We start from the raw sequence: 20858 nt of genomic DNA on the forward strand, positions 1-20858 counted from the left end.
TTGTTGACACAGTAATAAATAAGTTAATAGACTAAAGCAATCAATTCAAACATGTTACACATATCTGTTCTATTTTATAATGAACATGACCAAGAATTGTCACAACGTTTTTGTTAAAGTCGATTCAGTGTGTTTTGAGTCTTGCATGTAGGAAATAAAAAAATCTTGTATAGCAACCACTTCTTTTTTTGGGAAAAGTCAATTTAATAATAATTGCAGGGCAGCAGCATTCGTGTTGATAATCATAATGTACAGCACAGTCGAGCTCTGTGTAACTGTATATTACATTATTATGGTAAACACAATATATTTTAATTAACCGTAATAATAATTCATGATAATAATAGTTGTAATGATAATAATAAGGCTAGCTACAGCATGATCTCCCGCATAAAGAGATCACCCGATCCAACTGTACACTTTTACAACGTACTTCATAATAATAATCTAATTACATTAATTATAATTAGGTAATTATTACAATTTCAACCTAATTAAAAGAATGTTTTGCGACACGTAGGAGGGACCGCACGTCTTGACTTTTCGAGAAATTAATGCAAGAGTCTCCATCGTTTATGTTGCCCCGTTTCTTTTGTTCACGATAATTGTACACGCTATTTCGCGTAAAAAATTTGGAAAATCGTCTGTGTACATTGATTTCTCGAAAACGAAGGTATCATTTTTTTCTTTTAAAAAGTTCTTTTCCATTCTTTTTTTTTTCATTTTCTCTCTTTTTCAAGTATAAAGGCACTGTACACGTAAACATACAATATACTATAGAAGAGCGCTATAGGCGGTCCAGATGGGTACTATTTTTTAAACAGTTAAAACGTGCCCGTTTAAAAATATCGATACGATCTTCTTTCATTTCTTTCTTGTTTGTTCCTTTTATTTCCTTTTTTTTTCTGTTTTATTCTTCTCATTGTTACGATGCTACGCACTTAAAATAGGGAGCGGTTTCCTTCGATTCTAGCTGCATTGGTCAACGCTATATCTTCTTCGACGCTATCTATCTTAAACATTAAGGAAAAATATAGATGACTATTATATCAGAATGTGCAGAACTCACGGTAACTATTTGGGAGGAAATAATTGGTCAATGCGATCAGAAGTTAAGAAAACGCTCCGGTTTAAAGGTGGGATTTGTTTATCACAATTTGGCAGTGAACGTTCTCACGTTTAAAATACAGTTTTACAAGTTTTTAAGCTACGTGAATCGTTATCATCATCCTCATCGTCTTCTTTTCTTTCCCTTTTTCTTTCTTTCTTTCTTTCTGCTATGGTTTGCTACTTTTCATTTTACAGACATTACAGAATTCGAAAATATTACTTTTTCTCCACTATTGTTCAGAAAAAATAAATCTTCTTTTTTATGCCTGTTCGTTAACATTCCAACCATTCCGTAAGCATAGAACTCAAACTCTTCATACACTGTTTAGCGAAAATATGTTTCAATATGTGTGCTTCTTAATTTTCTGGCTTGTCTTCTTTCATTTTCCTCTGCTTTTCGAAGTACGCAATTTTGTATATGCGCCACTTTTCTGCATTTTAAGTAATTGTTCAAGATAACGAATTCAAGGGGACCTCTCGATTACTTCTGCTCCTGATAATTATATATGGCGTTTGTGCGCAATACTAAATTGCATAATATTTCTCTAAAAAATCACCAATGTCACGATTATTCCTCGAGTAGTCAGTATCAAAATACGAGACTTTGAAAAATCTGCAATAAGTGCAGGATAAACAATTAAGTGATTATTACAAGAATGTACTTAATATACAATTCTGCCCTCATGTTTTTCTACTGTTCTCTGTTTAAAAAAAAAAAAAAAAAAATCAGATATTTACAATTACTTACAATTCCATTAAATGATAAGTTAATAAAACTACTGCTCGAGTTCTTTCTGGCTTTCCCTCTCAGATTTAATTTATAATTCATTAGACAGATGTATCGATACATCATTTAAATTTGATTAAACAGAAAAGAAACTATTTAGTATGTCAAGATGTATATATATATATACTGACTAGTGAATGTAAACTTCCTAAGAACCAATTAAATTATAACTAAAACAAAAATGGTATTTGAAAGCTTACATTAACTGGTCGACTATTTCAAGTAATACACTTTATCGGATCTAATATTTCTTTGTATTTCTTTTCCTTAACTTAAGATATGACATTCCTGCAGGTTGTCATAAAAATCTAGTACATTAAAAAAATGAATTTTCTTTTTTAGATAAATAACATCTAGCCTTCCTTATCATGTGATGTTTAAAGTAACGATATATTTTAAATTAGTATTATTGCAATTCTAATAATAAAGTGCTACTAGAAGTAATACTGCCAATTGTTCAAAGTTGTTATACCAGATTTTCAAATCATCCTGCATAATTCCGGTATACTTTTAGTACGAAATATCCAAAAGGGAAAATTGAAGAGAAACCCATCTAAAGAAAAAGGTTTTTTCTTATTTCGATCACGTGCCTTTTACGTTCAAAGACATTTACCGCCGTCAGGGTTTGCCAATATTTAGCCACAACTTTCCGCTTTCATCCTTTACAAATTATTTCACTTGAATTTCATAAAACTACTTTCCACTCCATTACAAGTATTTCATTTGCAGGTAAACAGATACACGTGCGATTGCTAAGAAAAGTACACTTTTCTCAATGTCTTCTTATCTTAAGTCATGTTGTGTATGCAGTTTACCTACGAACGAAACTTCATGCTATTCGAAGGATCTAAAACTTTCTAAAATATTAAAGTAACTGCTAACAAACTTGAGCTGCCAGTGCTGTGAACCATTTGTAATGAAACCATCGCTAAACAACGCAATCTTAGTACATATCGTTGATAAAATTTTAACATATATATATATATATATATATATATATATATATATATTTAAGTATAATAGGTATATGTACATATGGATGTATATATATATACCTAAGTATAACATATATATATATATATATATATATATATATACTCAATACATTTCATTATTACAAACTGTATATATTCCGTAAAAATTATTCTAAACCTTTGAATCATTTGCAATGTAGCATCATTAGATATTATACATATTTATCATAATCTATTGAGTAAATTTGCTTAGTATTGCCGATTAACATTCATTAACACATAATAAATGAAAAAAAGAATGAGAAAAAAATAATAGGACCCAAATCAGATATATATATATATATATAAAAACTCGAATTAAATAGCGCAATGTCAGGTAATTTCTACACAACGTCGCACACCTTCAGAGAAAATCATCTTCTTAATTTCGAATACGAACTGGTTTAGATTATCCATAGGTCACAGCAAAACAGGCTTAGCGGTGCACGATGGGACCGCTTTCAGTTTGTTCATTATTAACTATTGAAGCTCTTGAGCCATTCTGTTTCGATTCATTTCACGTTATCTAATCTTATTTTTTACATTAAATATATTTATACATAATTTAATTAATCGTTAATCAAAGTTGTCAAGTCAGTTCGAAATATTGGCAGAATTCATTGTCATGTACTGCCAATATTACATGCATTGAGATCATTTGAGTGCATGGATTAAAATACTCTTGGACACGAGTTTTTTCAACCCGGAAAATCTTCATTAATAATCATCGATAGAGCGGGTTAATACATCAGGAAACTAGCATATACCATCGCTGTAAATGATGTAGAAATACACATATATACATGTACAAATGTATATATATGTATACACATATATTGCAATCGAATGGTGCAACGTTGAAATTGGTCGCGCGTATAAAAGAAATGCGGTTATCGTTCGTGATTAACTAACTCGGCGGAACTAGTATTTCCTAGGATTTTCAAAAATACATCGTTCTTCGATGATCTTATTACGACCTGTACTATCTACCATTTTTTGCTTTTTTTCTCCATTTTCTCTCTCTTTCTCTCCCTCTCTCTCATGCGTTTGTGAAAATACATCTTTTCGGCGGAACGAGAATTGCATTATTTATACATTTGTGGTAGGTAAGAGTTTTTCTTTTTTTTTTTTTTGTTTTCTGGCACGTACATTTGGCGTTACTAGACACCAATGTGAATTGACGAGACTGAGTTGAAGGTACGCTTCTCCTTTGCTTTAAGATACGATTAACTCATTGTTAGACAGGCAGCGTTTCCCAACTTTTTTCTTAACGTTGATCTGATTTTATATTCCGTCCTTAAGTTCGTTAAAATTGTACTAATATTCTATAATTGTGTTACCTTAAATAATAATTAAAATAAGCCATTAGACTATAGCATTCTATCTTTCATGTATCGAATAGGTTGTATAAATTGATGGAAGATTTTCTATAATTAAAAATCATTTGAAACAAATTCATTTACAATTAATAAATATTCTTTATCATTGACTTAATTATGGTAGAAAAATTCAAATGATTTCAGCACATGATTTCCGATATTTAGAATATCATACGTTTCTCTTTCTATTCTGTTTATGAAAATAAACAAAAAATAAATTGAGAAACGCCGTTTTATGAGCTGATCGCAACATGTTATCGTCCCCTTGTTCTAAAAACGGAGGTTGGTTTATCTTAGAAATTATTATTATAAACAGTATCTTTTACTGTACAAATGTTTTAGAGCCGCTATTTTTTGCTTGACACAATGATTGATTTATTCAAAGCACGATATTCGTCACGAATGTCACTGTACTGTCAACACTTTTTTGTTAAATTATTTGAATTTGCTGCAAAATGCTTAATAATTATTTCATTAATAAATCTCAACCAGATACTGATCTCATTGTCTTCGAGTTTAGTATAAAAACATAATCGTTGCTGCGATTTAAGAAATCGAATCGTCGTTGGCAGTACGACATTCGAAACTGTGCTAATATTCCCATGAATTTCATAAAAATCAATAATCGTTTCAATTCGCCTGCATACAAAAATGTACAAGTATGTTTTTTGAGCAGCTTGGTGATACTTTACAATTGTATCTTAATTCATAATAATAGTTAACGATAGCTTATCCCTCATCATTGTGGACTGTTACAGTGTAATCCTTTAATATATTCACGATTGGCAGTGAACAATTCCGTGATGTTTCTCGATTATATGAAAATTTTTTCTAACTTTTCTTTTTGTTATTCGTAAAAATTTCGAAACATGTAATTTATGAACGATATAAAAAAAAAGAGATTTTCTATCGTTTGTGATAAAAATGAATATTGAATGCTTGTTTTGTAGTTACTTGCCACGATATAAAACTGATAAGGAACACGGCCAAGTTTGATAACTATGTCAAGCATTTCTTATTGCAAAGCTTATGCACATCATCATGGTTGTGCCATTAAAGGATTACAAATGGTGATATTGAGTAATTTATAAGTAAAACGCAGTCTTCTCTCGTTTACTTAATTTCGACTTTCTATACCCGAGAGCTAGAGCAGTGTTTCGCTGACTTTATATCAATTCAATATAAAATTTTCCGAATATAAGTCTCAATTTGTGTATGTAATCAGTGCGAATTAATTCTAAAAAAATTTGAAATTTTCAATTGCTTCATATATAACATGTATTGTGCGTACCTTAAAATTAGCATGGAAATGGATGTTCGACTTATGTCAACATACAAAATTTTCTGCTCTTCTTCATTTTTTAATGGTAGCTCCCAGGTACTTAAATAATGCTTATTATAAAGATTCTTTTCAAACACAGATATTGTACTATCTAAGTCACTGTAAAGTGCCTAGGAAGTCCAGATATCTGTGTTGCATGTATTCTCAGGAGGATTGGTTAGATTGAACTGATGAGGGAGTTGTTAGAGAAGTGTGTAAAGTAAATCCGTCATAAACGTCCATTAAATCTCGCATTCTGTATTCTTCTAAGCAAACAAACCCTTCTAAGGATGGGGCCTGTTTTCGTGCACAATCCATACAGTGTACGACGTGCCGTTTCTCCTGTTCTCTTATGAACAGGACGTTAAACACTTCAATCTGGAAGAAAAGCAAAATTTATAGTATTAATCAGTACTTATTAAGCTGCTTCAATATTTAAATTGTTTGTTTCATGTTCACTTTTATTTTAAGGAAAACATAAGTAAAAATTATGAATTAATATTATTTAAAATTATCTTACCTCGCATTGTCCGCAGTAATGCGATGCTTCGTTTTTTCCTCGTCCATGAAACCGAATTTCCACACTTTTACTTCTCACAAACTCTAACATTAAGCAACACTGTTTCATTGTCCTTAATAGGCAATTTTTAATTAGTTCAAACAATCTGGGATCTGACACTTTGATATTTCTTGCTAAGTTCCAGGATAAGTGTACCATTGGTACAATAGATTTGAACGACTGCAGTTTATTCCACTCATATCGTTCAATTGCTAGTTGATATTGTCGAGCAGTCAAAGGACCCACATTCCATGCGATGTTGTTACACCATCCAACAGCTTGAACCCAGTGCACACAACCTAAAGAAATAATAAAATTCTTTTTTCTTAGTTACTTTATAATGAAAATATTTTTACCTTGTCTATTTTTTCATGAAACGAACTGGTCTATTTTAATGGAACTTTAATTAATTAATTTTAGTTTCTATAATATTTTTTATTATTAAAGATGAATTGTTTAATATGATTAACATATGGATACTTTGAACTTGATTTGATATCAGTAGGATAAAAATGATGAAAAAGAGTTCGATTTCGCTTGTACTTTTTTCCAAATTATAGATTACTATGCAATCTATTTAATTAGTGTTAAGCAACTTATAATTATTTGCAATTTGCTTACCCGCATTAACCCAGACAAGATCACCTGGTCTTTGTAAAAACCTATACATAGGAATGTTTTCATCATATAGGTCCTCTAAAGAAGGCCACCAACTACCATGAAGGTAATTGATATTATTCCGCTCACAAAGAGAGCAAATTACACCCCAGTATGCATCAGGCACTGCAAACCACTCGCAATCTCCTGGTCCAATATTGATATTAATAGAACAAAAATTGTTGTTTTCCTGGTGGCCAGGTGTTCTACTACCTGGTACCTATAAAAGCAAATAAAGATGCTTTTTAGGGAAATGTTTCACCATTTAATAATATCTTTTTTTGATAAATTTTTTGTGTTTTTCAAACTATTTGCAAAAATATAGAAAGTATCCAAAGTATACTATTTGTTACGATATTTAATACGTAAAACAATATTCTATATAAATTTCATTTACTACATTATTTTCATAAAAATATAAGTTTACATACAGTCTAAAATATTATTTAACAATAGTTATGAAAAACAAATTTAAATAAATATTATAGGTACCTTCATATATAATTGGACAGTATTCATGCCTAAAATAACGTGTCCGACATGACTGAGCATATTTCCAGCTGATACGACTCTAGCGAACGCTGGTAATTTCATCAGCTCCTGGAGCTGCGGTTTCCACTTTCTCTCGTCTGATAAATCTACATTGGTCCCAAATCGCAACATCTTTGAACTCGTTCGATTCGCCGATCCCAACGCATTTTTCTTCCTTCTGACAGCTCCAGTGCTATCTTTTGAGTCTGAATCGGATAGATTCGAGGTATGTATACCTTGAGCCTTTTCCTTTTCCTCCTTCAAACTTTCTTGAAAACTCGATGCCTGGTATTGTGCATATTTCGCGATGGTCGTGTGACTTCTATGACTGATACAACCCCAAACTTTCCTTCCCTGTGTATGGTCCCAGTTCTCATCGCTAGTTTGTTGCATTTGCGTTCTCACCTCGATACCATGATCTGGATTCGCCTCTACCAAAGTTTTAGTCGAAAAAAGACCAAGGTCCAACTTCAAAGCAGCTGCCAGGCCACGGATCACAGCTATCGGGTGTTTTAGACAAAACTCTTGAAGTTGAGGACTGAATGCATCCTTCTTATTCTCTAAATAAACACTAGGAGTGGGGGGTAGGAGTTGTTCCTTAGTTAGCCTCTGACTTGGAGGATCAGGCGGCGTGGGTGGAGGTGAACGATCGCTAAGTATGGAGCAATTCTGTACACCATTCAATCCCTGGCCTTTGCACGTCTCTATAATAGTTTTGGAATCCATGTCTATACTAAATTCCTGTTCAGGTTGCGATTCGCACAAGCTTTCCAATTTCAGCACAGGTTCGATCCGAGTGACCGATTCAATTTTATTTGTACTTGACGTCACCTCGCATTTCACCCTGTCAACTGCTGGAGTTGATGTCTTTGTATTGCTATTTTCGTACGCCTCGAGCTTGGTCGACGGAGTATCCTCTACCTTTTCCAGCTTCACTTCTTTGATCTTGTCCGTGTTCTCCTCAAGGTTCGACGGTGAAAACGGACCTGAACTTAGCGTACCATTGTTTATGATACTCGGCGCCTCTTCCTTCACGTCTAAATCTTCTGATCCGAAATGCTTCAACAGATCCTCCGCCAATGACGTCGCTATGTCCTTCTGGGATAACAGAGCCTGTAACTCCTGATCCGTCACACCCAGATCTTTATTTCCTGCTGAGCCTTCTGGATAATTGCTCGTTGTGGACGATATTTGAGTGTAACCCTGGGCAGTGAATTGGTTAGGCTGGTATTGGTTGTATTGGTTGGATGTCAATTGTCTCTGAGGGTAGTTTGGGTCAGAAGCAGATTTATAAGGCATTCCTGGCGTCTGGCTGTTCCCAGTCGCTGCCGTGTTGTAACCGACACTGGAGTCTGAGAATCCTGTTTGCAATGCAACAGTTCCACCTTGCTGCAACTGTAACAGGAAGCGATTAAATAAATATAATATAATGTAGTATCGGGCGAAAACCCTGAGTAATTAAGAAGGTTCATTTGACCACGAGACATGTGAGGGCTAGGCATATCGGAACCAAGGTATAAAGGGTAGGTAGCTGTTAGTGAGTTAACAGTCTTTAGTGTTGCCATCGGGCTTTAGTGTTACCAGAGAGTTCTTTAGTGTTATCGGCGTTGTCGGGCTTTAGTGTTGCCAGCGTGGTCAGAGAGTGTTGTCAGCGTTATCAAGCAGTCTTTTGATATAAATCTTATCGCTTCATAAGTTATGACTTTTCATAAAACATGCTTAATGTACACTTTTCAGTATTTACTTCTAGTTTGCTTATTTTCTAAGAAAAAATTGTATTCTGTTCTGTCTACCGCGGGCGGTTAATTTGACCGGTCGATAAAATATTTTATTTACTCTTAAAATAAATACAATCAGTACAAAGAAAAGGTTATCTTAAGGTTAGATGACAAACAAAATCAGTAATAATAAATAATAATAACTGTTACGCCCGTAATCTCGTTATAAACCATAATTTATCCCTCGATCAAAATAATCACCAGGTGTTAAAACATACCAATTCAGGCCCATAATAATCCTAAGGAATCGGCATAAAATTTAGCATTTTTTACGGTCGACGGTGTTACAAACATTTCAAAAGGCCCGATAGAATGGTTTGGAAAGAAATAGATGCAAGTTACAAACCTGGCAGGACATCAATTCATAATATTTTTAGGGATATGCTAAATGGCAACTATCAACAAGTTCAGATTCATTGCTACAAAAAATTTGCTAAGTAAAATATTGTGAAGGTTACAAATCTACGAAAGTCTGTTCAAGATGCGAGAAATATGTATGCGGCAAATGTACATTTGATAATAAGATGATCTATAAAAAGTGCAGCGAAGATGAATAAGATATATCTCTATATAAATAAAAATGTAATTTTATTTAAGCCTATAATTGAAATGAAACGAAATTTTCTGGAAGTTCATCATTTTATATACATTCAGTTATAAATTGTTCGTTATTTAAGTTAAATCATAAAAACTATTACTTTTTTAATCACCGGTTATTTTGACCGGACACGGTAGGAATAGGTATACACGAAGTATCGGTATGTTTAGTGTTAATAAACTTTGAGTTCTATTATACGATGTGAAATAGGATTATTTAACAGCTAGATGACAAGGTGATTCATAAATGTATATAAAACAAATGATATAGTACCGGTTGCTGAGGTATTCCATAGTTCTTGATCACACCAGGTTGTCCTAGTTGCGTATGATTGTAGCCTGTAGTAGGATAACCTGGTTGTCCAGGTCGCAACCCCCTTTGAGTAGCTTGCTGTTGTTGTAACCTAATTTGTTGTTGGTGTTGTTGCATGCATCGGTACTGTTGCTGTAACTGGACAAGCAAACCCTGTTGTTGTGTCGTTAAACTCCCATGATTTTGTTGAAGAAACTGTAACATCTGCAGTTGCTGAGATGTGAGGTAAAATGGTGGTGGCCTTTGCTGAGAACCTGGAGAGATTGGTTCTTCCCCTGGCTGAAAGTACAATTTATTTCATCAGTTAAGACAATCAAACAAATGCTTTTTTGCTGTATGAGTGCATATAACAATGTATGTGTTTTAATATCTAAACTGTATCATTATTAAACTGTATCTTAAGATTTATTTCTAGTGAACTTTACTTTACCACAGATTTTTTAAATTTAAAATTTTTGTCACTTATAGTATCATTACTAATAACTGACTAACGATTTACCTTAAATCTTTTTGTATTAAGATTCTGTCCTTGTGCTTGAGGATAAGGAGGTGGTGGCCCAGCTGGTGTAGCACCATACTTATAACCGGGGCCAGTGGGTGGTTGTTGTTGTTGTTGCTGCCTGCTGGACATCTCAGCACTAATTGGTAAGTTCCAAGCCTCTTCTATAGACGGCAGCTGCCGTCTCCTTAAAAACAGAAACATGGCATATTAACAAGACCAATGTTTACATATACACGTTTCTTTTGATAACCGTCCGGTGTTGTGAACGAACCTTCTAAAAAAAATCTTTCGTGTTCTCCGCTCCTTTTTTCTTTTATTTTTCTGTGATTAACTCGCGTGGGCAAAACAAAATTGCATTTTATCTGCAACACGTTCGCACGTGAAGAATTTCGCACGTCCAAATGTTTCTGTGTAGGTTGAGATTGAAGAAGTAAGAACTATCGTTTCTTATAATTTCCAAAATTTTTATTTTAGCAAATAATGAATTTTTGATTAGAATTGAACAGAATCTTGTAATCTTAAATCCTAAATCCTTGAACATCGAAAACTTATTATTTTTCATTTATTGAATTAAATTATAGCTTTATAACTGTGGATGATACAAAAAAAGAAAGTGGAGGCATTTTGAAGATCTCAAAATCACCACTATTTGTTTTACACAGATCTGTATAATACCTATACACCAATTGAGTCATACATCATCTTTGTTTTTCACAAGAAAAGTATTAAGACATGCGTAGTTGAAAGTGAATTTTCTCCAAAAATTGTATTGAAAATATATATATATATATATATACACACACACATTCGCGCGCGCTCGGACACATACACATATATGATTCTTGAGTTTTACACTTATCAGCATTGAAATAACTTCACTCATCCTTTAAGTAACTCCAAGCAATTTCTTCACACCTAAGATAAGATATCAAAAAGGTGAGATGTATCAGAAAATGATAACATTAAAACTGTCTGATTATCATAATACAGTAACACCTTGTGTATCTAAACTAATCATCACATATTCCGCTCAGATAATTGAATAACTTTGTTTTCATATGTTGTTACCTATTTATTTTGACTGAATATATGATGAACTAAAGTATATTGGATCGTCTCATAAGTAATCCTTCATGTTTGATTAGAATAATGGCGATAGTAAGCAAGTAAAATTAAGAGAGAATATCATCATTGATTAGTGATACATACGTCTGATATACATATATATGATAGAAAACTGTATTGCTTATGAGATGATCTAATATCAATTGCACTATAGTATTTTAATTTACATAGTGGTTTTCTGCAAGCTATCTATTATCCTTATACATTAGCTTTACTTTGAGAAAGCAACGTATAAATTACTTTATTCATATTTTTCAATAATATTACTTGATCTTCAGTAGCTTAATCAATTGCTCTAATAATCGAGGTCCTACTGTGAATGCAAAGGTCTAAAATTAATCAAAATTTATGAAACACGATAAAGGTAACTTACTTGGTGGTGGTGACGGATGGCATTGGTGCTTGGCTTAGGTGACTTTGCAGAAAGTTGATCCGCTGTTGTAGCGATGGGTTCATCGGGGTGTTACCTCCTGACTTAGCGCCACCCAGGCCCGCCAATGAGCCCGTGCAATTCGGTGTATTGTTATTACCCCTGTATAAACGAAAATGATTGTCTTGTCATTATTTTATATTTTATCTTTCATGGACAGGTAAGCTTTCAGTCTCTCCCTCCTCTTTATCATTTCTCTTCTTTTATTTTCTCTTTTGCTTTCTCTCTTTTTCCTCCTTCTTTTCCCTTTTTTCTTTTTCTTTTTTTTTTTTTTTTTGAAACGCTGACCTGTCCTCGACTTACTCATTCTTCTCGTAACATGTAATGCGTGATACGCCATTCAGCAGGGCGCTCATTATGCAGCGTAAAAACTATAGAAGAGGTATAGAGATAATGAATACATGAATAAAGTGGAAAAAAATTGCGGAGAGACTAGCGAGAGAGATTCAAAATATCCAAAGTATGACCCTTATCATATAACATTCAGTGGACGAAATAAATTTCTTCTTACATTCAATTTGTTGAAATTAAGTTTGTGAAGATACAAATTTACATAAAATCCCGCGATCTACTTATAAAGTAAAATTTGACGAAGTTTCTCTATAAATGTAACGAGTAGGCATCTTGCAACATGCGTAATCGGTTTTACGTAAAAAAATGGGCAGGGGTCTTGGAGCAGTTAGCGATCGATGGAAGATCGATTGTCTCATCTTTTATTTCAACTGAGAAAACGTACATTGATAATACAGTGACGATGACGCCGTATAATGAAGTTCTAAAGCTTAAGGGGCCAATGTACAGCGAGATATTTGCATAGAGAAGTTGGTCGAAATCGAATTTCGAAAAGTTTGACAAAGGTTTAGAATTAAATTTCTGACATAAGGGAGCTAAATGCACGGGCAACTATGTCCCACTGTTCACATTCATACGATGATCTTATTATAAAAATACACTTTCTGAAATTTAATCTCACTTTAAGTCGATCCTAACAGATTTTTATCCATGTGCGTTTCATTTGAATATTTAAAAAAATGGTATTTAGAAAATTATGACAAAATTGGTCAGACAATTGCGGAAACACGTTAATTGCTTATTTAATTAAAAAATGTTGAGCTCTGATCCTAGGAACATTTTGATGCATACATTTACCACGCTTCTGTAAGCTTTTATTCGTTCGCATGAACTTTATGACGCGCTTATTTTTAATTCGACAGAGATCAGTGACTTTTTCTTATGACATGTGAATAAGGTAGGGAATTAATTTCAATCAACTTTTCGATATAAATATTCCACTGTACACAGGATATTTAAAGATATGATTTGTTCCAGTGATACGAGATACCCAGTATAGATAATCAGATAATTTATTCATAATTTATTCGATACATTAATACGCTTTTATCGATTATAACATTTCATTAAGAAACAAAGAATAAATCCCTCGCATTAAATCAAATATATTCTAACGAATTTCTCTCTACTTAACACTTAGCCAATCGAATAGGGAGATCTCCCCTCTGTGAAGAACGTCGCTGCGTGGCCGAACGGGGAGATCTCCCTTTTTGACTTCTGCAACGCGTTTTCTTTTTTTTCTTTTTTGCTACTAACAGTTATTATTTACCTGGAATTGTTCCCAATTAATTGCGCCACCTTTTCTGCTTTTATTAAGTACAGTATATAATAAAAATACAATTAAAATTAATTAAGAAGTTACACTATCAGTTATAACTAGATAAAGTTATAATCGAACAATACCACATTGTAAAAAGATATTATCACGCATTATGAATTTTTAATTTCACGTTCCAGTCGTGTTATTTATCTTTGGTTATCTTTAATGTTTTTAATTTTACCTATATTTTTTATACTTCTAATATATACTTTTAATTTGATGTTTTCTACAAACAATATGCGAAATTGTTAAACGAAATCATTACCGCAAAATATAATTGGCCACTTAAATAATTTTTAGACTTCTTAGTTTTTTAAGCACCGAGCATTAGTATACCTCGCTGTGGCGCGTTGGCTGTTGGCTAAATGTTAAAGTAATTCTCCTTCTACTCCTTCCCTAAAAATGAAGCTGAAGTGTCCTTATTAATTATAGTAAGACAAATATTTCATATAAAAGGAACTGCGATCTCTCGTCATCGGCAGGTAAAGTAAGAAAATTTCTCTCTTCCTAAATATCTTACAAGAAATCTCGAATAAATTATCGAATAAATTGACGTACACTATATAGTCATATCAAGCAACTGTTTCTCGTTAAAACGGAATATAGTAGAAAACATGTAAAAATCTAGTTTCGTAGGAAAAGTACAAAGTCGATTAACAACTAACAGTTGTAACAATGAAGCTGGCGGTAAAGATTTTACACATACATCACTGTTTTTGGATATTGCATAGCACAGATGTGTTTTGGCCAAACCATTGTTAGCCAACAACATCTCGTTAACTCTTAAAGGATCACAAGAACGAAATTTCGCTCCACGTGAATTGCGATATTACGCTATTTCAAACGACGTTCTTCCATCTCTATAAAAATGTTTAAACATTAATTAATAAGGAGACCTTCGATTCGATCAACAAATCATTCGATCTATGACGATAAAAAGGCGTAACGAAGCGAAATTTCGCTCACGACAGCGTCAGCTTGTCCATCTTATTTAACGATAGAGATTTTAACGGCTAATGTAACGTGAACGTTTTAGCGTGTCGGGCCGACAATTTACTTTACCTGGATGCGTTGACGTAACAAGCTAGTGCGTCTTTCGGTTGACTAACGCTTTCGTACAGAATGCCCAGATTAGTCCACGCAGCTGAGTGTGATTTGTCTAACTGTACAGCGCATATATAGGCTTGTAAAGCGTCCATAGGTTGATTCTGCTGTTGATATAGAACGCCTATGCTGCACCACGTGTCGGCGTTCCCTTCTGACTTTTCCACGGAATTTCTGCAATCGACGATGGTTCGTAAGTGACCTGGATTCGTTAAAGCATCGAAGCAGGTGGATGACATTGTTTCGTGTCGCGTGGGTTCATCCACTGTCCACGATAGTCGATCTAACATAGGAGCATAAAATTGCTGGAATTTAATACTAACGCGTTTAACCGAGGAAATCGAACGGACGGCCATTTCTCAAGGAATTGCCTACGTTCTTGCGTTGAAGTTAATCCAGCTTAAACGTGGGTAAAAAAGAAAAAGCTACCAAACAGAGGCGAATTAGTCGGTGTTGCCTGGAGAGGCTAAGAGGCTTAAGCGTGTGGCTGATACATCGGCGCGATAATTCCAAGATTCACGCTCTTCGCGTATCATAAGGACGACGTACGTTACCTGTAAGCGATAAATGCATCGTGAACTTTTCCAGAAGCGGCGAGGCAACGTCCCAGCAGGTAAAGGCTTTGCCCGCTCTTCGGTTCCGCCTCGATGGACTTTTGCAGACAGTGTATAGCGATTGCTTGCTTCTGCTGTCTCGTTATACCAAGCACCGTGCAGTCAACCACGTGGTACATCCATCCTGCAACGAAAAATCAATGTTCGAACGTTATCATCGCGTAGGTCTTGCGACAGAGGAAAGAAACGCGTAGAAATTGATCTCTCGTTGTTCGTTTTAGTGTTATTTGCAATTATAAACTATGAACTAATATTTGCCACGAAAGCTGTGTTACGGTAACGTGCAAGAGTCTTGGGCCACCGTTCGAAAGGAAAGTGTCTAGTTCTTACGGATGAGTACAAAGATACTTGATATTGTTTTACGTCTGTCGTCGCTTGTTGAGAATTCAATTTGTTAAAGTTACTTTTCGTTAGTACAGTTTATGCGACTTTGTTTGGCTCCGCCAGTAGCGAGAACTTCTTCAGGGATTTCGTTAATTAGCTTCTGAATAAATTTATTTTCTACCGTTTCTGCTATTTCAAGCAACTTCTTTACGTCGTTGATTTATCTCTCTCTCTTTGTTCTTGCGACTCGTTTAAAACCGTTCTGTGCGTGTTTTAAGCGACATATTAAATAATTCAGCACGCTATTCGTTATAAATTATTTCTAGAAACGTTGCGAACTAGGAAAAAATTCAAGCAAATGGTATGTCGAAAGAAGATTCGTTTCTGTTTCGCACCACAATGTGGAAATATTTCTTGAAACTATAACTAGTCATCGTTGCGAAATCATCATTGTACGTACTCTTGCCGCTGCTCGTTATAATTATAATAGTTACAAGCATTCGTGTACTTTGCTATAATTCGGACCACAAGGTCGTGAAATTAATCGGCAACGAGATTATCTCGTGTCTGGTGTCGCGGTGACAAGCGAATTGACAGAATACGAGTAGATAAGGACCTGAAATCTCGTATCGACGCGACTGGAACGAGTCTCGTCTCTTTTCATAAACATTCCGAGTTTCTCCGCGAATGGAAGAAATTGCATGAAAATTAGCGCGCATACTTTCTTTCGTTTCGAGTTATTTCCCAAACACATAAGCATACATACAAACTATTATTCTACTTAACTATTCTAACTTGTTCTTTACATTCCATATAACTATTTCTTCCAAACAAATATCCTCGTATTTAACAAAAGCTCGTGTGAGGAATATCACGCCAGTTGACTTTACAAGGAAATAGACGTTGAATAATTTTTCGGTCGGTTCACTGCGCTCCTTGGTAACTTCATCTGCTTGTCTCTGTTCCTATACTAAGCCAACGTCGAGTTCCCTCCATCCGACCCAATATCTTCTACGATCTTCTATGGGGCACTTCAAAAGCATCTTTATAGCGGATACACTTTACGAACGACGAACTCGGCAGAATTGAAGATCGATGGATGTTTGGCGGCGCGTTACGCCGCCAGATCCAAGGTGCTGCCTCGAAACATGCGATAGAAGGAACTGCAAGTTTAGAGGAAAGCGAGATTGGGAATCGCGTGTGGACGATGATGTGGTGCGTGCGAATGAAAACGAAGAGAAGGGACCGAAGTATCGTTCCTCTCCCTGCTGAGTTTCCTGAGAATTTTGGACGTGTTGTGCTGGCTCCAGGCTAGACGAGTACCGAACTGAATAGATTTTCGCAGGTATAACCTAGGGTAGCCACTTTTACCCCACTCTCCCTTCCAGGCGGTCTCGAATTACAACCCTCTGTAAACATAGGCGTAGAAGCGATTGTACGCGCTCTCTGTCTTGGGAAAATAGTTCAAACGTTCCTGAGAATGTGACCAGCATTTCCAGAGAAGCCGGAGATTTCTAAAACTCGCGAATTGGGAAAATCCCGTTCACAGGAAAAATTACAGAGTCGGATTTGACTGTTCTTGGGAACACTCGGAACTCTTCGGAGGATATTCTTCGAATTACTTTGATCCATTCTACCGAATTTTTATACGACATTAATACTCCTCTTGTTAAGATAAGAGCAGGAGAGATCGTACTCTCTCGACTTTTATCTCGGGAAAGTAATTCGAACGATCTTACGACAATCGCGCTTTTTCTAGGTAACAGGGAAAATCGTACGAGAATTAGCGGAGACTCTTTCGCGTTTGAGAGTGTAAATTCTTAAAGAAACTACAAATTGCGTGATTCGTTTCATGGCAAACATGATACGAACGTTAAATATCTTGAAGATATACAAGATTTGTTCTATGTCTGAGAAAAGTTGCTCAAGAGTCAGCAGAGATATTTTTTTACTTGTTGCTTGAGTCGAATCGATGCGAGCACTTCCTTGTGCCAAATATATAATTCATTGCTATACATATGTTACTGGACGTGTGTTTCAGTAGGTACACGATACACGTGTGTGTGCTGTATTCTTAAAGGCAGCTGTTAGAGTCGTAACGGTAAGCCTTTATTTCTCAGCTTCTTCATTCATTATTATTTGCTGCGTGTAGTACTGCGTTGGCTACGATGATGTACCTTGCGAGTGGAATAGAATTTTCCGAACAAGATTCTGTATTTTCCCAAGATTGCGTTTCATTCTATGATTCTATACTTATTCCTGCAAACAGATTTCGTCGAAATTAATTCTATTTTTTAATACTACTATAAATTCCCCTTTGGCGGTAAATTGTACTGTCATCGTGTACAGTTGAGTTTCCAAGTCTGTTAATTTCACGTGGCAAAATAATGCTGTTGTATCGTAGCTAATATAATAACAATGTTCCCTATGTACGTCACGGATTTCCGTCAGAAGATACTCTCAGGATACGCAGCTGAGATTCGAGAAGACATACGTATAAAAAAGTAGAGTTCACATGAAAATGATTTTTCCGTATATTCTGTAATATCCATACTTGTTTACATATATTTTTACATTCAGTGTTATATGTGCGAAAATATCAACAACTTATAACATCGTCATTTGTTAATATTAATACGAGGATGATACTCGAAGGTAGATAAATTCATTTGTCAAATCTAACATCCAGTTTTTGTTAACGAAACGCTGACAAATCTTTCCTTAAGGAAAAAGCTCGGATTTATGTTAAGATAATTATGAATCTCCGTTAATTGTTCTCATGTAGCGTCGATCGAGATCACGTTTCCATGTCCATGGACGAAAATGTCCAGACACCGCTTCCAAACGCTCGGACTTAATTATCATAGCGATTCAATGTGGCTGAGCGTCGCGTATTATACCTTGCAAATTAAATACGTGCCGTGGGAAAACGAGAGTTTCGCAACAAGTAGTTACACAATCATAGAACGCGATGCTAAACGCACGGCGATTCTAAATGGAATTAAGTCGGTCGGTTCATAAACCATCCGGTGAAATTAAAGCGTCTACTGTGCTCTAATTGTCGGTCGCCGTCCATTCATCCATTCAGTTCTGTGTTTTCGTTTCTTCCACCCGGTTACACAATGGATCGCGATATTTCATTTTCACGGTTCTTTTTTCTTCTTTATTATCTATTCGTTTCACGGTCTTCGTACGTTCCGTGTTTCTTCGTTTTTGCTACTCTTTTAACGCGAACTTTACGAGGAAATATTATTCAGTTCTCTTTCACCGGTAGATAAATTTATAAAATATTTTTAGTAGATCGTAAATTTAGTTATCGTTCGTGGGATTTTCTCGTGCATTCTTCCCTTGAAATTCGCTTCATACAATTGATACAATGAATACACCTGATACGATTCGTTCCGTTTCATTCGCGTATCGATCTCTCTACAAACGAATTTATTATGCAACTCGTTTTTCCATTTGTTCGAGAAGCATGATGTGATTTATTTGTTTAACGAGAATTCTTCGTCCTTCTCGGTTCTGCTTATTTGTATAAGATATATTCAGAGACATTTAAACGAGACGTTCAATTAAGCAGAGATTAAAACTAGAACTATCACACCAGTCAATTTTATCATAAACTTGGTTTTACAATTTTATTATAAAATCCCTACTTCACGTTATATCTTTTTTCCGCAATGATTTAATGACTTTCGCAACGATAACCAAAAGAATAATATAACGAATTTTATTTTCTGTTTTATGTATTCAAACGGAAAATAATTCTGTATCAAAGTTATTTATACCAATACCAGTTAAAATGACTGGTACTCGTCAAAGCGTAAAAGGATCCTGCAATCTGTTTATCGAAGCTCAATTAACCAGTTTCCTCGTTTTGTACAACTTCCCACGCGTTTTTCAAATTTTTACCGCCTATCATTCCATATGATGATATCGGTTATCAGGAAAATTCCGGATCGCTAAATGCTAACGCTAAAAATACCACAGCAGTCAAAATGACTGGCTCTACAATTTTATAAATGTGTCAACCCTCGTTTAGGGATCCCAGATGGATTAATAATACCAGAAATCTACTACATAACATGAAATTCCTTCTGTAACAAAGTAATAAATCGATAAATATCAAAATATTCTATTATTACGTATTTTTCAAAGACCAGTCATTTTTATTGGTTTTGGTAGAAATAGCTTCGTGTTACGTTAAACGTGCATGAAATTTACATATCGATATCTCCCCATTCTGTTAAATCGAGTGTTTAATCTTCTTTTTATAAGGGTTTTATCCTTAGTAATATTCCTTCCGATTTTTAATATTAATTTCCAATATATATCGCGTCGTGCGATCAACGTCGATTGAAGTCGTATTAATAACAATATTGTAATCCGTTCGAAATTCGTATGGAATGGAGGTCAGCCAAATTAAAGCGACTGTGTATCACGTTGTAATTATCGTCCTCGATTCCAGCCATTCAACTTACAATTAGTTTTGTAAACGAACATTTACGTAACGGTACTAGCTAATTCATCTAAACGAATTTCACGTGCAATTTATAGCTCTCGTAATTGCTCATGAAAGTTCAACATCTGAATTTTTCATTCGAAAGCCTCCCAATAATCCTTACAGTCTCGAATATTTTTCAACATTTTCTAAAATCTTTCCAACATTCCATTTCTCATCTTCCAATTTTTATCTTTCCGGTGCCGATTCGCAAACCTCTGAAATATAAAAAAAAAAAAAAAAAAAAAAAGGGAAGAAGCCGAGGCCAGAAGCGGAATACGAAGTACGAAGGAGCCTTAGAAAATAAATTTAACGCCATAATATTTGGCGTTAAATTTGTCCATGAATCTACTTGGAATTATACAAAGGCGAGATCTATGAAAAGGCGCTAAATGTGCACGGCCATAAAACTTTTCCAATCGGCTGTACATAATTTTCAACATAATTATTTGGATGTAATAATCGTCTACTGCGACGAAGGTGTCGTATATCTTCGAGGAAGTCAGCGTCCCGGTTCTGGTATTTTATTGACCGATCATTG

At 34.8% G+C, this 20858-nt stretch overlaps 1 protein-coding gene across 5 annotated transcripts in view; it reads right to left on the minus strand.

Annotated features, from left to right (window-relative positions):
- Positions 1–4006: 4006 nt before the first annotated feature.
- The window catches only part of LOC100646833 (histone demethylase UTY), a 143183-nt gene continuing 126331 nt past the window's right edge, over positions 4007–20858 (minus strand). For all 5 annotated transcript variants that reach the window (XM_048409487.1, XM_048409488.1, XM_048409489.1 and 2 more), the window contains 9 exons: positions 15433–15616; positions 14837–15052; positions 12046–12204; positions 10545–10731; positions 10007–10324; positions 7319–8752; positions 6791–7046; positions 6131–6468; positions 4007–5988 (listed from right to left, as the gene is read on the minus strand). In XM_048409487.1, the coding sequence (XP_048265444.1) occupies positions 5776–5988; positions 6131–6468; positions 6791–7046; positions 7319–8752; positions 10007–10324; positions 10545–10731; positions 12046–12204; positions 14837–15052; positions 15433–15616 (3305 nt within the window). In that variant the 3' untranslated portion in view covers positions 4007–5775. The remainder of the gene's footprint in view (positions 5989–6130; positions 6469–6790; positions 7047–7318; positions 8753–10006; positions 10325–10544; positions 10732–12045; positions 12205–14836; positions 15053–15432; positions 15617–20858) is intronic.

Source organism: Bombus terrestris, chromosome 10, assembly GCF_910591885.1.
Source record: "Bombus terrestris chromosome 10, iyBomTerr1.2, whole genome shotgun sequence".
Classification (NCBI taxonomy): domain Eukaryota; kingdom Metazoa; phylum Arthropoda; class Insecta; order Hymenoptera; family Apidae; genus Bombus; species Bombus terrestris.